This window comes from Ovis aries, chromosome 7 (assembly GCF_016772045.2).
Source record: "Ovis aries strain OAR_USU_Benz2616 breed Rambouillet chromosome 7, ARS-UI_Ramb_v3.0, whole genome shotgun sequence".
NCBI classification, from domain to species: domain Eukaryota; kingdom Metazoa; phylum Chordata; class Mammalia; order Artiodactyla; family Bovidae; genus Ovis; species Ovis aries.
In genome coordinates, this window is record NC_056060.1 from 18912571 (window position 1) to 18934437 (window position 21867).

General features: G+C 39.1%; 1 protein-coding gene across 4 annotated transcripts; it reads left to right on the forward strand.

Moving 5' to 3' along the window:
- Nucleotides 1-310: 310 nt before the first annotated feature.
- On the forward strand, nt 311-18944 carry SENP8 (SUMO peptidase family member, NEDD8 specific). Of its 4 annotated transcripts, none has more exons than XM_060418912.1 (3): nt 311-371; nt 2406-2582; nt 17492-18944. In XM_060418912.1, exon 3 carries the CDS (start codon nt 17528-17530, stop codon nt 18164-18166), a length of 639 nt encoding a protein of 212 aa, XP_060274895.1. In that variant the 5' UTR covers nt 311-371; nt 2406-2582; nt 17492-17527; the 3' UTR covers nt 18167-18944. The 4 variants fall into 4 exon arrangements, with proteins under 4 accessions (XP_060274895.1, XP_060274894.1, XP_060274896.1 ...); XM_060418911.1 differs by having other exon boundaries at nt 2473-2582; XM_060418913.1 differs by lacking the exon at nt 2406-2582 and adding an exon at nt 14230-14778.
- The last annotated feature ends 2923 nt before the right edge of the window (nt 18945-21867 follow it).

Consider the following 21867-nt stretch of genomic DNA (forward strand, 5'->3'; position numbering starts at 1 on the left):
CCGCGCGACTCCCAGGCTGCAGACGAGCAGGCGCGCGCGCACTTACCTCCCACGCCCCCTACCGCCTGCGGGATCCTGCCCGGCCCCGCCCCCGCACGTGACGCCGCCAGCGAATACAACGTGCGCTTGCGCGGACACGCCCCATTTCAATTGCCTCGGGCGGACACGCCCCGCCTCATCGGCCTCAGGCGGCCCCGCCCAAAACTTTCTTCCTCACTTTACGGCAGAGCTGGGAGCCTCCGCCTTAGAGGACTAGAGAGGAATGTCGCAATGTTGGGGGTAGAAAACTCTGGATTTACGACTATAGCGCAGCTTTTCCGGCCAGTACAGAGCTGTTTGGAGGCTGGTAGGGGTGGTGAGGCCCGAAGCAGGTAAGAAACCTGCTCCCTACTTTGGTTTGTTGGTCTGTGGGTCCGGGCAGGGGACCGCTTTGCGGTTCACGGAGATCTAGCGTATCTGTGCCCCATTTTCAATTATGGCAAGAATTCTCAGCGACACTCCTGTTAGCCCCCTTTCCTGGTTTCCACACACACGCCCTGTATTTCCCCGCCCCCGACCTCCGTTTCCTAGTTCTACTTTTCATTCATCCCTCAGACTTTTCACTGAATGGTTTCTGTGCGTTGGACTCCAGAAAGTCAGAAGCAAATGAAATAGTTTCAGCTTTCTGAAGCGCTCCGTCAGAGACGAGGAGATGATTCGCAGTGGTAGTAAAGTAAAATTAAAGTAGGGGGAAAAAACCGACAGGATACTCTTGAGCATGATTGTGTAGAAAGACTTGAGGAACCCCTTCCAAGGTGACCTTTGAGTCACTCTTAATTTTTGTTAAAAGGCTAGTGAGCAGTAGGTGGTCAAAAAAATAGGAGAAGAGATAGAAGCAGAAAGTACAAAAGCATGTGCTAGTACTGGCCGAAAGAGTAAAAAGTTAATCAAAGAATATAGCTGGTGAAAACCACGCAAGTGTAGGCTACCCTTTAAAAAACATCGTTGTAAAGTGGTTAGGGGCAAGCGTGTGGGCCACAAGACTGTTTTCAAGATGGGAGACTTTGGGGCATAAAAGTACCATGGAACCGAGAAGACAATTTATTGGTGCGAGTATTGAACTTACAAAACCAAGAATATTCGTGGCTTTCAATCTTGTATGCACATTAGAGTCACCTGAAAAGCTTTTTAATTATAAAACCAATGCAGTTGCTCCACCTGAGGCCAATTAAACCCAGGTATCGGGGGTTTTTTTTCTTTAACTTCTGAGATGAGTAAGGCTGTGGGTTAAAAACCACTCAACTAGAACAAAGGAAAGCAATGAGAAGCAGGGGAGGGCAGAAGGTTGATAAAAGTGGCCCTGTAACATTAAGATGGGAGTCATCTGATGAGAAAGAGTTGGAGATGGAATGGGAGCTTGGTCAGAGTGATGAAGTTTTGAATAATGGCTCTGGAAAATGGGGGAAAGAGTCACTCCTGCCTTTCCCTCTGGCGCAGTTCCATCTTTCAGTCTTAATCAAGTCCACCTCAGTTACTGCTCTCTTTCCTTTTCCCTTCCATCCAGGGTTGATCAGCTGGGGATCCAGGCTTCCAGCTCCAGGCCATCCCCATTTCTTTACCCCAAAAGATCAAAGCTGGGCTAACCTATGAGAGTCAAGAGCAAACTTCAGACCCCTGAAGATGGGGGTACAGTACACAGTGCCATGCCAGTTTAGAAACTGTCTTTTATAATTCATCAATCATTTGAGTAAGGAATGAGAAAGACTTAAGAATCAGCGCTATTAGGACCTCATAGTATTAGGAAAAACAAACCTTTAAAAGAATTCTTTTGGCAGGCAGAGAAAGTCTGTGTAAGGCAAAGCCCAAGCCACTGAATGGTTTAACTAGGGTTAATTCGAAAACTTACCAGCCACCAGATAAGAGTGAGTCACCATTGTCTGGTGTGACTAGAGTTTAGTATGAAAAGTAGGGGTGGGACAGAGATGAAGATGAAAAAGTGGGTGTGAACAGATAATGAAGAGCCTTGAATTCCATGCTAAAGTGTTTAGGTTATATTCTACAAGCAATTAATATGTATAATAAAGATGTATGAAATAAAATACATAGAAACAAATGAACTTATTTTTATTGAAAGTTGTAAAAATATAAAAACATGTGTGATGTAGTTACATATGCGATTCCTTACACATTAAATAACATCAGGCAGCAGGTCTGTTGTTCAGTCAGTCATGTCCCACTCTCTGCAACCCCATGGACAGCAGCATGCTGGGCCTCCCTATCCTTCACCAACTCCCGGAGTTTACACGAACTCATGTCCATTGAGTCGGTGATGCCATCCAACCTCTCATCCTTTGTCGTCCCCTTCTCTTGCTTTCCATCTTTCCCAGCATCAGGGTCTTTTCTAATGAGTCAGCTGTTCCCATCAGGTGTCCAAAATATTGGCACTTCAGCATCAGTCCTTCCAATGAATATTCAGGATTGAGTTTCCTTTAGGATTGACTGGTTGGATCTCCTTGCTGTCCTGGGGACTCTCAGGAGTCTTCTCCAACACCACGTTTCAAAAGCATCGATTCTTCAGTGCTCAGCCTTCTTTATGGTACCAGGTAATTATGTAATTTCAAAATAGTGATGAGTATAAATTTTATTTTGAGACACCTGTAACAACTTTAATGTGATTTGGAAGTGTATTCCTATTGGTGACAAAGACACCAGTAATATGAGGATTATTGCCTATACTTATTGAAGATGTTAAATTTCAGCTAGAGGTTATTGAAAAGTTGCAATTTTTTCCCCTAATCCAAGTTCATGGAACTGTTAATTCTAGCCACCTTCTCGTCCAAGGATCCTAGATTTATAAATAGCTCACTGTAATGGTTTTAAACAAGATCACAACAGATCAAATAAGTGTTTTGGAAAAGTACTTGAGCAGTGTTCACTTCTCAACCTTTCTGTTGGAATCAGCATAGGAAACTGGCAATTTCTCTTTTCCTATAATTTAGTTGCAGTAACTGCTACTAATAAACTTGCCTAATAATTTGAGAACTGAGCTTTTGGCTATATAGGATAAGTACAAGGAAGTAAATTGGCAAAGATAGGTTAGGGCTATTTTTGTTCAAATTATTATATGCCATGCTGTAGTTTGTACTTAATTTTGGTAGACAGTGGAGAAATGTTTAAAAACGTGGAGCAGGATAATGAAACTAGAGTTCTATTTGAAAAATAATTAGCAGTAATGTACAGGTTACATTCTATCAAAAGAGAAGATAGGAATGAAGAGGCTAGACCAGCAATTAATTAATTTTTTTAAAAAACTAAATTTTATCATAAAGCAATCTCTAAAGAGTCTACTAAGTTCCTTTATTTCCCGTGTGACCAACCTAAAGGAAAAGATTGGACTAAATTACATGCCTTTCAACAAAGAGGTGCATACCTGTGTATAGATCTGTTAGCATTTTTCCAGGTCAAGAGGCTAGCCCTTTCTTTTGTAGTGTAGTGATAATGTTAGAACGTCTAATAAGCAGTGACTTTACCATGTATCTGGGCTTCCCTGGTGGCTCAGATGGTAAAGCTACAGTGCGGGAGACTTGGGTTCGATCCCTGGGTTGGGAACATCCCCAGGAGAAGGAAATGGCAACCCACTCTAGTACTCTTGCCTGAGAAATTCCATGGACTGAGGAGCCTGGTAGGCTACAGTCCATGGGGTCACAAAGAGTGGGACACGACTGAGCGGCTTCACTTTACCATGTATCTAGGTTCCTAGATGTTGCCAAGGCCTTTCTTTGGTTATATTTCCGTCTACACCTGTGAGTTCTACAGTTGTGACTTTTAAGGTCAAGACTCGTCTCCTTGCCAATTCCTTAAACCTTCTTTGCTGGGTAAATGCATTAGTAAACAAAAAGGAAGTCCTCAAGGCCTAGGGAACCCATCTTTTTGGAAATTGACTGTTGCCAGGCTATAGAAAACTTACTGCTCAAATCCCAGTTACTCCCCAAATGATGTGTCTTTTTAACCATATTATTAAAAACATTAAATTTGAGGCCCAGGTATTACTAAACCAAGTAAGTAATGTAAAGTTAGTTTTCTGGACCAGATTCTATTTTCTTCAGCATGACTAGTTTATATTCACTTGTCTATTTACCTATTGGTATGGTTCAAGTTTCCTTTTCGTAGGGAATGGGGGAACAGGTCTATTTTAAAGCAGAATTCTTGAATTTCTGAGGGATTTTCATTACTTACAGAAAATCTCTGAAAGTTCCTTTCTCTAGCTTCCAGTTAGATGACTACACCTTTGAGCATTCACCCATTACAAAAGCACTAGAACACAGTTGTGATACTGAAACAATTGTCCTAGTAACAGTTACTATTTTTGAGCATCTATATTGTAGATTTAAAATATCTTAGGCCTGCCTTCCCTCATGGCCAAAAAAATAAGTAAATGCTGTCACAGAGTAGTGTGATAGGTTAATAAATTCCTTCAAAACAGTAACTTGTGGATAATCTGGCTATAATTTTCCCATTACTATTTATTGTAGCAGCTTTGCACTTTATATTAACAGCTAAAATATGCAGATGCTGGAAATGGTTAGTCCTATTTAATAATCTGTAATTCAGACCTCATCAGATAACTCAGCAAGTATTTGTGTTAATGAACATTTAAAGATAAATTCTGTATTCACAGTTGGGTCCCATCAGACCCTGTTTTCCTATCAGCACAGTAAAACAAATGCACTATTTTATTTGTTCATAAGATATTTATTGAGCACCTGCTATTCACCAAGCACATTTTTGAGACTCATTAAAAGAGGAGTTTGTACTAACAGTTTACCTTTTAACTATGGAAGAAAATAATTTACCAGGCTTTGAAATCTACAAGGCAAATAATTTAAAAACGATGCCTTTTTCATTCTCTTTTAAACCAGATGTTTGCATATAGCTACTGTGTGTGCAGTGATTATTTATGAAACCAGGCAGATTATAACTTTAGCTTGACCGCATCTTATCACCTAAGGTATAATATTAGCTATATACTAAATAAAATTCTGTCTACTCCTTTGTAAAATATATCTTACTCAAACCTCTCATTAAAAGTGTCCTCCCCATCCACTATATTTACAGTCCCAGTCATTTCAAATTTTGCAGTTAAGTCATTTCTCAGAAAATTTAAACAAAATCATTTCTAGAAAAGGCTGGTATTTACACAAAGTATATAGGAAAGGGGGGGAAAATTGTGACACAACTATAGATGGAACCTTTGAAGTGTAATGGTAGACTAAAGTTTTTTTTCTGATCCGTGACCCCTTAACCATGCCTAATAAGTAACAGAACCATAAATAGAGAGCCTCAGTGCTAGAAGAAATCCTAAAAGGTTACTTAGTCTATCTCCCTGGCCCAAGGGAGGGCCAAGTGGAATTTATGGCTGATGAGTTACCAGACATCATCATCATACCAAATGGTTTTTCTGCTTTGAGAGCTGAATTCCTCTGTTGGTAAAAGATTCACGTGAGAGGTATATTGTTCAAATTTATAAATAATTTGGGGCTTCCCATGTGCTGCTAGAGGTAAAGAACCTACCTCCAGTGCAAGAGATGTAAGATACCTGGGGATTCAATCCCTGGGTTGGGAAGATCCCCTGGAGGAAGGCACGGCAACCAGCTCCAGTATTCTTGCCTGGAGAATCCCGTGTACAGAGGAGCCCTGCGGGCTATGTCCATGGGGTCGCAGAGTCAGACCCCAACTGAAGCAACTTAGCACACACGCATAAATAACTTATAAAATTGAGAAATCTTGTGTGTTTAACAATCTTGTGTTTTCGGGCACTGAAGATAGCAGGCATGAGTGAAAACTAATCTTTGTCTTCAAGAAAGATATAAAATCTTGATGGTAATTTTTACATACCACTTGATACAAATCTCTGGATGGGTTAGGCTAGCATTAAAAGGAAATGTTTAATTAGGGGAAATTGAAACCAAAAAATAAGGCTTCAACTTCCTTCCTGAAAATTTTTCTGCTTAGTCTGACATGAAAAGCACATTTGGTCTTGAATGTGATTCATTTTGTGAAATTCAAATGGAATTATACATGAAAAGTTGGGTGTAAATTAATTTTAATGAACATCAGATTATATTTAAATATTTGTGTTTGAAACTTTGTGCAAGAGAGATTAGACTTATTGTTTTTTTCCTAGAGGACATAAGTGAGACCAGTGAGTCAAAGAAACATATTTTGCGTGTGTTAGTCACTTAGTCGTGTGAACTATAGCCTGTCAGGCTCCTCTGTCCATGAAACTCTCCAGGCAGGAATACTGGAGTGAGTTGCCATTTGCTTCCCCAGGTGATCTTCCTGACCCAGGGATCAAACCCATGTCTCCCACATTGCAGGCAGGTTCTTTACCATCTGAGCCACCAAGGAAGCCCCAGATAGATTTTAGGTGACTGTAAAAGTGAGAGGTGCTACATTTCTTTCTTGAATGAATGAAAGTAGCTGTATTTCTTGGTTATATACTCATTAGAAAAGGGGGGGGGGGGAATAAAGCAATATCAAAAGTTAGAAAAAAGTTTAAAAGTATTAAAATCCTATTCTTAAAAATGTGTGATTATAGACAGCTATCATCCTTGACTAATTTTGTACAAGTTTTTATATAACCTTTCTTTTCATAGCATGTTATGAGCATCTTTCTATGTCAATAAATTATTTTTTAATGGCCGAAAAGTATTCCATTAAATGGAAACCCTGTTCTTTTTACCAGTCCTCTTTTAAACTTTGGGATTATTTCCAGTTTTTCTTTTACAAATATTACTGTGGTAAACATCCTTGTTAAATTTTTGCATGTATCCTAAAGTTTCGCTTAAGATGAATTTCTGAAAGTGTAATACCTACATATTTCCAAAATATTAAAATATAATGGCAAATTATCCTTCAGAAAACTCACATTAGTTTACACTCCTGTTTACAGTGAGACTGCATTTTCCTGTAGTTACTCAGCAATGCCGGTTATTATCAGTTTTCCTATCTTTGCTAATTTAACAGGTGAACAATGAAATCTTAATTCAACGTACATTTCTTTGATTATGAATAAGATGTTGGGTATCTTTTCGTGTGTGTATTGGCCAGCTGTATAAGGTGTTTTTAAGCTCTGTTTTAATATTTTTGTTTCACTTTTTAGCATTTAAATTTCATTCGATCTGAAATAGAATTCAATATGAGGTCTGAAGTAAGGATTTAGCTTCAGTTTTTTTCTAATCAAATGATTAACAAATTGTCCCAATGTCATTTATTAAATTTCCCAGTTAGCATATCCCAAACATCACTGCACAGTTGGTGAGGTGTTAATAGATATTATACCAAAACAGAAAACAAAAAGTGTTCCATTGGTCAAAGGAGCTGGGAAAGAATCAGACTGAGAAAAGTTAAGTTTCTGTATTGCAGAACCTCTCCTAGCCTCTAATATGCTTGTGTGCATCGTGAGTCAACAATAAGGAGTTTGGGGATGTAGCATTTCCCTAACTTACTTAACCATGTAATCTTTTTCTTTCCTGAAATGCCTGTAAAAGTCTATGAAACTGTGCTGTCCAAAATAGTAGCCATGGGACTTCCCAGGTAGTCAAGTCTTTAAGATTCCATGCTTCCAGGGGGCTCAGTCTCTGGTTGAAGAACTAAGATCCCAAATGCCACAAGGTGCAGCTGAAAAAAACAAAATAGTAGCCACTGCCCACATGTAGCTGTTTAAATTTGAGTTAAAATTAAATAAAATCAGTCCTTCAGTCTCACTAGCCCTTTGCCAGTGCTCAATAGCTAGTGTGGCCAATGGCTACTATATTGGACATTGCAGATGAAGAGCATTTCCATTGTTACTGAAAGTCCTACTGGATTGCACTGCTATAAGACACAGTGATCAGTGAAAACGTGGAATAATCCCTATATTTCTCCCACTGATTTGTAATGTCTTCATCATCATATTTAAAATTTCCAATTGCATGGATTTGGTTTTTTTACAGTTGTATTGACTTAGCTATTTCTGCTCTAATATTACACAGCTAGTTGTAAGTCAAACTCCTGCATGTTTTTCCCTGAGAGTAGAAATGAAAAATTGCTTCCTGGGGTAGGAAGTTAGACTAAAAGGAATGAAAGTCCTTTATACATCTAAGGGGCTTCGCTGGTGGCTCAGGTGGTAAAGAATCCGCCTGCAGTGCAGGAGACCTGGGTTTGATCCCTGGGTTGGGAAGATTCCCTGGAGAAGGAAGCAGTTACCCACTCCAGTATTCTGGCCTGGAGAATTCCATGGGGTATTCCATGGGGGTCGCAAAGAGTCGGACACAACTGAGCGACTTCCACTTACACTTCTAAGACTCAACAGTAAAAATTTATTTGCAGAACATGATTTATATCAGGTGAGTATCCATTTATTCTACAATTATTATTTACTGAGCATATGCCCAACAAGTTTTGTTGAAGATCCAGGGGACCAGAATGGTAAGCAGGTTTAGGCAGAGAAGATTCTTTATTCTCTTATGATCATGGAGCTTATGTTTTTGGCCTCAGGGAGAGGGGGAAAATATTAATGAAGAAACAGTGAAAAAGAAACTGTCAGATAACCACAAGTGCTGTCTATTTCAGTTCCACAAGGAATTGAAATTAGGGGACAAGAGAGTGGTGGCCTCTTGTTTTGGATGAACATGGGAGAGCTCTGTGAATAAGTGGCATTTAAACTGAAATTACCCAGCACATGGTGCCAACCACTAGAAGGTTCAGGCACAGCTAGTAGCCCAGCCCTCAGGAGGAAGAAAACATGGCATGTTTGAGGAAAGTTGGTGTGGCTGGAGCTTAGTGGGCAAGGGGGAAGAGTAATGGAAATGAGGTTGGAGAGGTGCCTACGGCCATGTAATCATTGGAGGGTGGGGTGGGAGGTGGGAGGATGGATTTTAAGCAGCTAGGGTGGGAAGTTCACATTTATTCCTGAGTGTGACAGTGTACTGCCAGAGGACAGGACAGATGTGAACTCACTTAAATGTTTAAACAATTACTCTTGACAGCTGTATGGTGAATTTACTGGAGGGGTTAATAGTGGAAATAAGGAGACATGTTAGGCTCTATCAAGATAAGAAATAATGATGGACTTGACTGAGGTGGTGGTAGTGAAGATGGAAAGTGTTGGGACAGGTCCAGAACATTTTGGCTGTAGAATCAGCAAGACTTATCAACTGGTTTATTAGGGAATCTGGTTCCTAAGAATTAGTGATTTATGTTACAGGCCTATCAAGTATGAAAGTGTTAGTCACTCAATCTTATCTAATTCTTTGTGACCCCCTGGGCTATACTTCAGTCCATGGGATTCTCCAGGCAAGAATACTGGAGTGGGTTGCCATTCCCTTCTCCAGGGGATCTTCCCGACCCAGGGATCGAACCCAGGTCTCCTGTATTGCAGGCAGTTGGTAAAGAATCTGCCTGCAGTGCAGGAGACTCTGGAGACATGGGTTCAATCCCTGGGTCAGGAAGATTCCCTGGAGAAGGAAATGGCAACCCACTCCAATATTCTTGCCTGGAGAATCCCATGGACAGAGGTGCCTGGGGTTACAAAGAGTCAGACATGACTGAACCACTGACCACCACCTCTAGCTATCAAGTTTGGAGACTGACTAAACTGTCCCACTGAAGTGTCCAAGCCATCAGAGTAGGGTGAATGAAGCAGAGATAATTGCTTTCCTCTGGTGCAAAAGTGCTCTGCTAATCTCTTATTTTAAAAATCTGTACTGATGTTGCATTTTATGCTGTTATATCCATGTTTATGTTAATAATTAAGGTATTGTAAGTCACTGATTAAAATATTTTTAGTATTTAAGATTTAAAAAATATTTAAATTGCTTAGCTCTTTTCCCCCAATGCTAGTGAAATTGAAGCTCTAGGAAGATGCATTGGAGTTAGCCTGTGTTTGATTTTTGGTGTGTGTGTGTGTGTATTGAATCTTGCTAGCAGCTAGCCATATATGTATAGGAGCGCTGACCACATTTGTGAGCAGTTGCAGTTAGATACAATTTAAAACAAAAACTGAAGGGAGTAAGGAGGGGGAAAGAAAATTGCATTTAGAAACTACTGACTGTTAGAATCTTCACTTAAAATGATAAACAGCTGCACTTTGCACTTTACAGTGTTTAAAAACATAACTGAATGAAGCTGTTCCTTTTTTTTTTAAGGAACTCTTACTGAATAATTTGGGGGGGGAAATGAGTAAAGGTCACAGTTCTGGGATAGTAGGTTTTCTTTGGGGCTTTACAGTAAAGCTTATCTGGATCACTACTGGATCACTATTTTAACCACAACAGGCATATTATCCCAAAAGTTATGAGAATTGCTACATACTTTAAAATGCTTATTAATTAAACTCTTGATGTGTATTTTTGATCTTATAAAATGAATATTTACTCACGCATCTATAAAGTAGTTCTTATATCTACTAATTAAGCATTTCCTCATCAAAAATTCCAATTGAAACGGCAGTAATACCTCTAGTTAAAGGTTAATCTCTATCTTAAAGATATTTTAACAAATAGCCTCAGTGCTTTATTAGACCCCTAAAAGCTCTTAAAATTAATTCAGCCTAGGCATTTAGAACAGATTACATTATATGGTCTAGAACAGAGACTGGCAAAGTTTTTGTCTGAGAGGCCAAACAGTAAATATGTTAGACTTCACAGGCTACTGAGCTCTTAAAGCTGAAAAATAGCCATAAAAGACTTCCTTGGTGGTTCAGTGGTAAGACTCCTCGCTCCCATTGCAGAGGGCCTAGGTTCGGTCCCTGGTCGGTGAGCTAGATACTACCTGCTTCAAGGAAGAGTTTGCCACCGCCTGTAAGACCTGTCACAGCCAAATAGATAAACATTTTTTAAAGTAGCCATAAAGAATATGTGAACTAATGAGCATGATTTTGTTCCAGTAAAACTTTAGAGAGGAAGGGAAGATTTTAAAGATGAGAGCTTAGAATTGTAGAACCCTATGGCTAGTGGTGGTGGTGGTGGTCAGTGGCTTTAGTCATGTCTGACTGACTGTAACCCCAGGCACCTCTGTCCATGGGTTTCTCCAGGCAAGAATACTGGAGTGGGTTGCCATTTCCTTCTCCAGGGAATCTTCTGACCCAGGGATTAAACCCACATCTCTAGAGTCTCCTGTGTTGCAGGCAGACTCTTTGCCACTGAGACTGGGGAAGCCCATAGCTAGAAGAATCTTGGAGAAATCAGAGAGTCACTTGGAAACATCTTAAAGATACAGGTGCCCAGACCCTCCCCCCAGAGACAGATCACGTGTTTAAAATCTCCATAGATGATTTTGACATGCCTCCCCGGGTAGAACCACTATTTATCTGGTCCAAACCTCACTTTACAGATGAGACCCAAGGGTTTTAAATGTCTTCTCCAGAGTCAAACAACTGGTTGATTGCAGATCTGAATTGAATCCCAAATTTGCTGACTCCCAACCTAGTGTTTTTCCTACTGAACCTGCAGCTTCTTGCCTTACTTACATCAGCAGGAAATCAGAATGGTTCTTGTTGAATTATAATTTTCCCTTTAATTTTTATTTAATTGCCTGGTTTTTATAACAGAAATATTTAAGTCGTATACACTTTAAGGATTTTAAGATGAATATTAAAAAATAGTCTCTTGTTAAAATTAAATATTTTGGGAAGTGTTCTATACTTTGAATTCAGTTTTCACTTAGCTACAGAAGTTGGAAGATATACTAAAGTAAACCCCATAATTACAAGAGTCTGCCTGCAACACAGGAGACTCTAGAGATGTGGGTTTAATCCCTGGGTCAGGAAGATCCCCTGCAGAAGGAAATGGCAACCCACTCCAGTATTCTTGCCTGGAGAAACCCATGGACAGAGGTGCCTGGGGTTACAAAGAGTCAGACGTGACTGAAGCCACTGACCACCACCACCACCACCAGGTTTGAGTATGCTGATGACACGCTAACAACATTGCTTCACTCAGGTTGAGAGACTACTTTTCTGTGGTGTTAGCATTCACCTCTGCTCACGTCAAAGGTAAAGTTCAAATGCACAGTCCTGCCCTGGCCGGATCTATCTTTGTACCTTTATATAAAGAGACAAACAGACTCTTTATTTTTGAGAAATCTTTAAGATCCATTATTACCACCCAAAATATATAGGGAATGGGGAAGGAAACAAGTTTTCCTTGAGAGCTTGCCATCTACCAGAGAACGTGCTAAGTCTTTTCAGTCATGTTTCTAATTCATAAAGCAGCTCTGAGAGACAGGTTTTATTACCACCTCATTTTACTCATGAGGAAAATGAGGCCTGGAAAGAGGATGAATAGCTTGCCCAGCCAGTCGCACAGTTAGCAAGTGGAAGTCAGAGCCCAAACTCAAAGCCTCCTGGCTCCAGAACATAGAACTATACTGTATTTTAGTTTTACACACACAGCTATGAGGAAGTCATTGTCTCCCCAGTATTCCTATACCTTCCACCAAGACCAAAAACATAGATCTTTTAATTGTAAAGGAATTTACTGCTAATCAACAGAAGAAAACAGACAAAACACAAAACTAAAGCAAAAGCAGGGATATTACAATATAAAAATGTTATATGCCTTATTTCCCTTAATTTGTATTTCCTGACTCCCTTTAAAAGTATTTCATTCATCTGACAAACATTAATTGTACCTCAGATATGCTAAGTACAGTGCTCGCTGTATAGAAAGGAAATATCCCTGGGATGGCTCTAAATGGCTCCTCGTTCTTGTGCTAGGCCTACTTCATCTCTTTTTGTCCCCTTACCCCATTAATGATGGGATCATTGCCCTTCTGGTCACTCCAACAAAATTCTCCAAACTGTTTCTTAATTCTTCTCTCTTATCTACCCTCCTCTGATCCCTTACTGATTCTGTCTATAATAATATCTTTTCCTCCTTGCCTTTCCCCTACTACCATTTCCCCTGGTTTACATCATATCCTCCTCCTACCTTTACTTTCATTAAAAATCGAATTGATCTCTATCTCCAATGTCTCTCCCTACCAATTAATCCTATATACCATGCCTGAATCATCAGTCTTTCTAAAGCATTGACATAGCCATTAATGGTTCCCCATTTCCTCCAGTATAAGTTCTAGACTTTACACCTAGAAATCAGTTTATCAGCACCTAGCTTCTAATAATCTTCCTCCAACCTTCATCTGCATCACTGTTCCCACTTCATTCCAGCCAGAGTGGACTAAACTTAAAGGCACTTTCCTTGCCTCTGCCTTCTTAATGCCCTCCTCCATGCATCCACCTCTCTGCTTTTCAAGAGCCCACTTTTATGCCACTTTCTCCTTGAAGACTTTCCTAATTTGAGCTCTCCATGCATTTCCCTTTTGAATTCATTTTATTTGTGGTTTACCAGTTTTTTTCTTTTGAGTATAAGCCACCTTACACATCTTTATATTTTCCATGACAACTGCATTAGATGTGTGTGTGTTAGTCACTCAGTCGTGTCTGACTGTTTGTTACCCCATGGACTGCAGCCCACCAGGCTCCTCTGTCCATGAAATTCTCCAGGCAAGAATACTGGAGTGGGTTGCATTTCCTTCTCCATCTGCATTAGCTACTTGATAGGTATTTATTGAGTAAAAGAGATATGTATATTCATTATGGGTTCATTATAACATAATAGGGTTAAGCTCAGTGAGGGTAAAAACTATGACTTTTATTCCCATTTTGATTTTCTAGCCCCTAGCACATAGGTAACATTCAGTAAACATTTGTTCAGTGTGATATAGTACAGTTACCAGATGCTGAGATGTAAATTTCCTGATGACCCCGTAGATATCCAGAAATGCTACCGTATGTTACATTTTTTTAAATGTTACCGTATGTTATACTTTTTTAAATGTTAGTTACCTGTGTTTCTTCATTTAATATTGACACATACCCTGTGGTAAAGGTCATGTATTAATATTCTCACTTTACAGAAAAGGAAACTGGCTTAAAGAAATGAAGTAGTTTTTTATGATGACATAACCACTGAATAACAGAATGGAGTCTAAAATTCAAGTCTTAAAATGTGAACTTTAGCGTCCATTTTCTTGGCCAAGGTGGTTTGACCAGTTTGGTTTCATTTGCTTTAGAATTGTTACGGCTAACCTATTGCAATCATGCTGTACGGAAGGAAAGTTATGACCAACCTAGATAGCATATTAAAAAGCAGAGACTCATTACTTTGCCAACAAAGGTCCGTCTAATCAAGGTTATGCTTTTTCCAGTAGTCATGTATGGATGTGAGAGTTGGACTGTGAAGAAAGCTGAGCACCAAAGAATTGATGCTTTTGAACTGTGGTGTTGGAGAAGACTCTTGAGAGTCCCTTGGACTGCAAGGAGATCCAACCAGTCCATTCGAAAGGAGATCAGTCCTAGGTGTTCTTTGGAAAGAATGATGCTAAAGCTGAAACTCCAGTACTTTGGCCACCTCACGCGAAGAGTTGACTCATTGGAAAAGACTCTGATGCTGGGAGGGATTGGGGGCAGGAGGAGAAGGGGACGACAGAGGATGAAATGGCTGGATGGCATCACCAACTCGATGGACGTGAGTCTGAGTGAACTCCGGGAGTTGGTGATGGACAGGGAGGCCTGGCATGCTGCGATTCATGGAGTTGCAAAGAGTCGGACACAACTGAGCAACTGAACTGTTTGGAATAGAATTAAGTCCTTGATTAACACATTATCTATATGTTGGATGTTTTCAAAATCAGACACACCACAAAAACTATTTTCTAAAGAAAATCTTGACCCTACTTGTGGACACATTCTCCACGGTGAGATGCATATCTATTCAGACACCCTTCTTGTTGTGAGCTTCTATCCCTAGTTGGATTTGCTCTTAATGTACGGGACTGATTTCAGCTGGCAGCTTAGAGAGCAGGTCTCCAAGTATTTAGCAAGCACTGCCATCTGGCCCTTACCACTCCTAGTAGTCACTGAAGACATGAGGGAGAGAGTCAAGAAGCCTTGCTCAAGGCGCATGCAGTCATTCCTTTTTCATACTCATATACTCTTAAATACAGTCCCATCAGCAACCAGCTGAGCACCTAGCCTCTCCACAGCTGCTTTTACTAGATAGCTGTTTGCTCTTTTCCCATCAGACTGAATATTAAAGATCATTGTTAGAAATAGTACTGTGAAATTATTTCATCTTTTACAACAATATTATATACCCCATATATGTTATATATATTAATGTCGCATAATATAAAGATGTTATGATACTCCATGTTTTTTATGAAAATTTCTTGAGAGAAATCTGTCTGACCTTAATACAAAGAATGCTTTTACTTCTCCTGAGCAGTTGCTTTGTTTTTCCCTTATGGACATTGTGAATGTTTAACTTAACACTCTGTAGTTAGCTGCCAAAAGCTAAGAGCCAAATTTGTGGCCCACCCATAACAAACGTGCTCTATGCCTCGTTAATTTTGTTCCTAGCTCCAGTTTAGGCCTCTGCTCAAGTTATTCTTTCTTCTTAAGAAAAATCTTAATTCATGCTGTCTTATTTTATATAGATATATCCACTCATCAACAGCCTTGTATTCATTTTGAAATAGTTCATATTGTGATATTCTGTATGCACAGAAAAACCATCTTTGGTGCTTCCTAATTACATCATTACTTTAGCTTTCTTTTCTTCAGGAGTACATTTATTTCACTTTGTGGGTTTTTGCAGGGTTTTGATGATATGAAAATGATTGTGTCAAAAAAATTTATTGTTTTAATACTCTAACCAAGTAGTAAAATAACTGATCTAATGGCCAGAATTGATTAAATTGATGTCGCTATTCTAGCCTAGTCTTTCATAGCAGTATTATTTTCTTATAATACACTTTGCTTTGTACTCTCAGTCTGCATGGGGCAGTTTATTGCTTTGTGATTTCTAGAAATATTATGTTGCCAAGTGAGTGCATAAGCAGTGAACTCTGAGTTTAAATGTCATATCAGTATTACCACACTTATCTGACTTGTCTCTGTCAACACCTTGCTTTAAGAGGATCATGAGCATATAAATCTTACTCTATGACTTGTCTTGCTCCCACTCTTAATTTAGTCATGCCTTCATTTGAACAAGATGTATAAATGGACATTTGTTTCCAAACCTTATTTGCTTTGATTGGTTTGGGCCTCTATCCAAATTGTCTTATCATCTTCAGTTCAGTTGCTCAGTCATGTCCGACTCTTTGCAACCCCGTGAATTGCAGCACGCCAGGCCTCCCTGTCCATCACCAACTTCTGGAGTTCACTCAAACTCACGTCCATCGAGTCGGTGATGCCATCCAGCCATCTCATCCTCTGTCGTCCCCTTCTCCTCCTGCCCCCAATCCCTCCCAGCATCAGAGTCTTTTCCAATGAGTCAAGTCTTCGCATGAGGTGGCCAAAGTACTGGAGTTTCAGCTTTAGCATCATTCCTTCCAAAGAAATCCCAGGGCTGATCGCCTTCAGAATGGACTGGTTGGATCTCCTTGCAGTCCAAGGGACTCTCAAGAGTCTTCTCCAACACCACAGTTCAAAACCATCAATTCTTTGGCACTCAGCCTTCTTCACAGTCCAACTCTCCCGTTCATACATGACCACTGGAAAAAACAAAGCCTTATCATCTTACTGTTATCCAATTAATAACATAAATACTATTTGAACAACATTTTATTTTATACTCTTTTTAATACCTTCAAGTAAAATTATTTGGCCTTTTCTACAACTCTCTGGGGCCTTTTCACAGATAACTAGAAACAAGGACAAAAATCGGATAATACCAGCAAATCAATGGTAGAACTAGGGCTAGACCCAGATTGCCTGATTCGTTTGCCACGCCTCACTGCCAAAAGAATTCCTAAGTTACATTATAAACACTGTATAGTCTTCATCTTACCCCTTGAGGTTAAAGACGGGAAAGACTGTCATTCATGTTACTAACTAGGAAGAACCAGGAATGAATTTCATTTGTATTTCTCCCATTGTTTTCTGTTCTTGAAATTACAGTTCCTTTTAACTACAACTCTCACTTTCCATCACGCAATGAGGAAGCAATATTTTATCTTATCTCTTGAAAATTAATGTTGAAATGGAAACTGTTTCTCTTAGTAATTAGTAACATTTAAATTGGTCTCTGATAATTCATCTTTAACATAATTTGCCATTCTTATAATGCATATTCATTAAAGGGGCGAATATATGGTTAATGATGTAGAGTTTGATAGAACAGTTACAATTTTAACTAATGTCAGCATTTTAAGAGATTTTTAAGTATGTGCTTACTATTTCATATGGAGAATTTCCAAGTTTTTCATTCTGGTTGTTAAATTAGATGTGTGTTTTTTGTTTTTTTTTTAATGTTTATCCTTAACCATGCATGGTTGCTAAACACTTTACAATTATATTTAATCTTTACCCCAAACCTTGTAAGAGCAACTGCTATTTATGATCCCCGTTTTACAGTCAAGTATCGTATTCAACAGTAAATATTGTCTTCTGCCTCTCCTTCAGCTTCTGGAATTTCTGAGCAGCTCTGGTCAGTACAAGATGGACCCAGTAGTCTTGAGTTACATGGACAGTCTACTGCGGCAATCAGACGTCTCACTACTGGATCCTCCAAGCTGGCTCAATGACCATGTTATTGGGTTTGCCTTTGAGTACTTTGCCAACAGTCAATTTCATGACTGCTCTGACCAAGTCTGTTTCATCAGCCCCGAAGTTACTCAGTTCATCAAGTGCACTGGCAACCCGGCAGAAATCGACATGTTCCTTGAACCCTTGGACCTCCGCAATAAGAGAGTTATATTTTTAGCCATCAATGATAATTCCAACCACGCAGCTGGGGGAACCCACTGGAGCTTGTTGGTTTATCTGCAAGATAGAAATGGCTTTTTTCATTATGATTCTTATGGTGGAAGTAACTTATTCCATGCAAAACAGGTAGCAGAGAAACTAGAGGCTTTCTTAGGCAGAAAAGGAAACAAACTGGCCTTTGTGGAAGAGAAAGCCCCTGCTCAACAAAACAGCTATGACTGTGGGATGTACGTGATATGTAACACTGAGGCCTTGTGTCAGAACTTCTTTAGACAACAGCCAGAATCACTACTGCAGCTACTCACTCCTACATACATCACAAAGAAGAGAGAAGAATGGAAAGATCTCATTGCCAGACTTGCCAAAAATTAGCTGTTGAAATATGTTTGACTCTTGAAGTCTCTTTCTGCCTGTCCCCATGAATTGGATGGCTGCAGTCTCAGTGCCTGAGGGAAGATGCCTAGGAGAGGAAAGCTTGGAATGCTTACTTTCTCCTGAGAGAATGTTGTCCTCCACATTATCCTAATGGAAAGTGTCACTTTAACCCTAACTTCAGAGCAATATGTTCTGTGAAAGTGTCTTCAAAATATGCACCAAAACTGATTAATTCCCTTTTGGGCTCCCTTATCCACGTTGGTTTAGTCCAAAGAAAAAAGATTGATCTGTAAAACAAATTGAGAATATGTGAAATTTAGAAGCAAGAAGAAAATCATACAGCAACCAAAGACTTACTGCACAGCCCACATATTTCAAGAGATCAACTAGCTGGAAGCAGATCAAGACCTAACCTAATTCAGGATTGAAGTTTTATCAGTTACTCAGTTCTGTGATACCTCCTCTTCCGTTCAACAAGCAAAGGCTTTCCCATCTATAACCTTTGCCAATACTTGATAAAGATGGTGTTAGCCCATAGTCACCCATCTAATTCCTGGAGCCCTTTAAGAAAGGGGGACTCTTAAATAACTTTGTTAAAATTAATGTCTGTGGTGGACCTCTTGTTTTGCATCTGAAACTTCGTCAAAGTTCGTTTATTTTTGAGATACAAAGGAGAAAAAGTGACCTTTCTCAACTCTTTCACTTAATTCAAAATGCAGACAGTGTAATTTTTGAAATGTGGAAATGAGTAAAATGAAGTGCTCTTCCTTCTAAATTATGGATGTGTTTTTACAGTTATTTCAAATAATTTAAATGATATGTCATATACACATATTCTATTCTTAATGAGGATTAGATTACAATGTATATGAGACTTGAAAGCCAAAGATTAGCTTCAGCTGCAAAACTTATAATTTCAGCTACCTTCCTAGCCTAACCCTGCCCCCAGCCCTCATGGCTCAAAATAACCTCACCACTCAGTGACCACAGAGGCAATAACCCAGTTCCTTTTAGTCAGGAAGGGAAAACCCAGTAAGTGTAAATAAGTACAGGTCACATAGCAGGCATAAGTTGAAACTAAAAGTCAGAGAGTAAAGCTACCAAAAAAATTTTCATTTCAAGTCAGTATATTTGAAATAGATAGGGATACCTAATGGAAGCTGGGAGCAGGAAAAAAAAATTAGCAACAGGCAATCAGGCATGGAGGTGGAATAGGGAGGGAGGAATCGCAAAAGGACACAATTGCTGAAGCCAGGAGTGTAGATAATGATAAGGCAATATTGTTTCAATAACCGTTGGCTTAGGCATATAGTCGAGACTGAAAAGTTCGGAGTCTTCTCTGGGAAAAGTTGTTGTCTTTCTGATAATGATAGTGTAAAGTATATCTAGATGTCAGATTGTCTCCGTCTTAGAACAGTACCTGTGAGAGCAATCTTTCCTGTCTACCTAAGATTCATCCCAGAAAGAAATTTTTTGACCGAAACTAGTACAGTCTTATAAATTAAAACCAAAGATCTCCTTTTCCAGATACATAGCATGATTGAATTGTACCACAAGGTAGTCTACTGTAAAAGTTTGAATACGCCATTTGTGTTAACATTGTAAATGACAGAACTTAAGAGTCTTGTAATATTTTACTCAATAGCAGCCTGTTTAAGTCATACACCTGCATGACCGTATACCATCGACGTTACATGGTACATAATAGGAAAAAGATCTTTTGTTGGTATTGTGTTCCCTTGTTTTAGAGTCAGAAAGATCCAGTGTGCAAAGTTCAGCTTCAGAATATTCAGTAGTTAAGCAGGTTTTTCAAAATAGGATTGAGCAGTTACCACACTGAACCACGCTGTTTTCAGATATCCTGTTATTTTTATCTTTAGTTTTTGCTATATCCATATTGACTGTATGGTTTAATAAGTATTCCATTGAAGTGGCAAAGTAGAATTTCTCAGTCATGTGACTGTTTACTGATACTAAATTTTTTCTGCCAGCACTTAGAAAAGAAAATGTTTAAAGAAATTTACATCCCATTGTGTGGGAAAGAGCATGAATGTTCTGATCAGTCCAAACAGTATCAGTTATAGTCTCGGGCAGGTTTGAGATTCAGTAGCCTCATCTGCAAAATGAAATTGGATTTGATTTTACCAATTTGGGTCCTCTCCCTTTTTTTCTTGATAAGTCTGGCTAAAGATTCATCAATTTTGCTTATCTTTTCAAAGAACCAGCTTTTCGTTTTCATTGATCTTCTCTGTAATTAAGTCCCTCTGGTCTAATGTGTTATTTAAGGTTTATGTTTCTTTTTCTGTCTGGATGCTCTGTCCATTGATGTAAGTACAGGATTACTGTTGACTTCACTATTTATTTCTGTTAATATTTGATATATATATTGAGGTGCTCCTCTGTTAGGTGCACATATATTTGCAAGTGTTGTATCTCCTTGGATTGATCCCTTGATCATATGTAGTATCCTTTGTCTCTCGTAACAGTCTTTTATTTTAAAGTCTATTTTGTCTGATAGAAGTATTGCTACTCTGGCTTTACTTTGATTTCTATTTGTGTGAAATACCCTTTTCCATCCCCTCAGTGTCAGTCCGCATGTGTTTCTAGATCTGTGGGTCTTTTGTAGGCAGCATATATACAGGTCTTGTTTTTGTATCCGTTTGGTCAGTCTGTGTTTTTTGGTTGGAGCATTTAGTCTGCTTATATTTAAGACAGTTATAGGTCTGTATGTTCTTATTGCCGTCTTGTTCATTATTTTGGATTTGTTTTTGTAGGTGTTTTCCCCTCCCCCTTCTTTTGTGACTTGGTCTCTTGTGACTTGGTGACTATCGTTGGTGTTATATTTGGATTCCTTTTTCTTTTTTTGTGTGTATATCTAGTATAGATTTTTGGTTTGCTCTTGCCATCAGCTTTTTGTGTAGCAGTCTGTTACATATGTGATTGTTTTAAGTTGCTTGTCTCTTAATTTCAATTACGTTTAAAATAGCCTGCATTTGTACTCTCCTCCTCTAATGATTATTGTTTTAGATATCATACTTTACATCTAATTGTTTTGTTTATCCTTTAAATGCTTATTGTGGATATAGATGATTTTATTACTTTTATCTTTCAACCTCCCTACTAGCTTTGTGTGTGGGTGATTTCTTACCTTTCCTGTGTGTTTGCCTTTACCAGTGAGCTTTTTCTAGATGTAGGCTTTTTTGCCTAGAGAAACTCTTTTAACATGTGTTGTAAAGCTGGTTTGTTGGTGCTAAATTCTTTTAGCTTTTGCTTATCTATAATGCTTTTAATTTCTCCAGCAAATCTGAATAAGGTAGGTTTTCCCTCTCAGCACTTAAATATATCATGCCGCTGCTTTCTTGCCTGCAGAATTGCTGCTAAAAATTAGCTTATAGCCTTATGGGAGTTCCCTGGTATGTTGTTTGTTGCTTTTCCCTTGATGCTTTTAGTATTCTCTGTTTATCTTTCATTTTTGTCATTTTGATTACAGTGCATCTTGGTATGTTCCTCTCTGGATTAATCCTTTATGGGACTCTGCTTTCTGGCCTTGGGTGTCTCTTTCCTTTCCTAGGTTAGGGAGGTTTTCTGCTATTATCTCTTCAAATATTTTCTCAGGCAGCTTCTCTCTCCTCCTCCTGGGACCCTTATAATGCAAGTATTAGTGTGCCTGATGTCTCCCAAACTGTCCTCATTTCTTT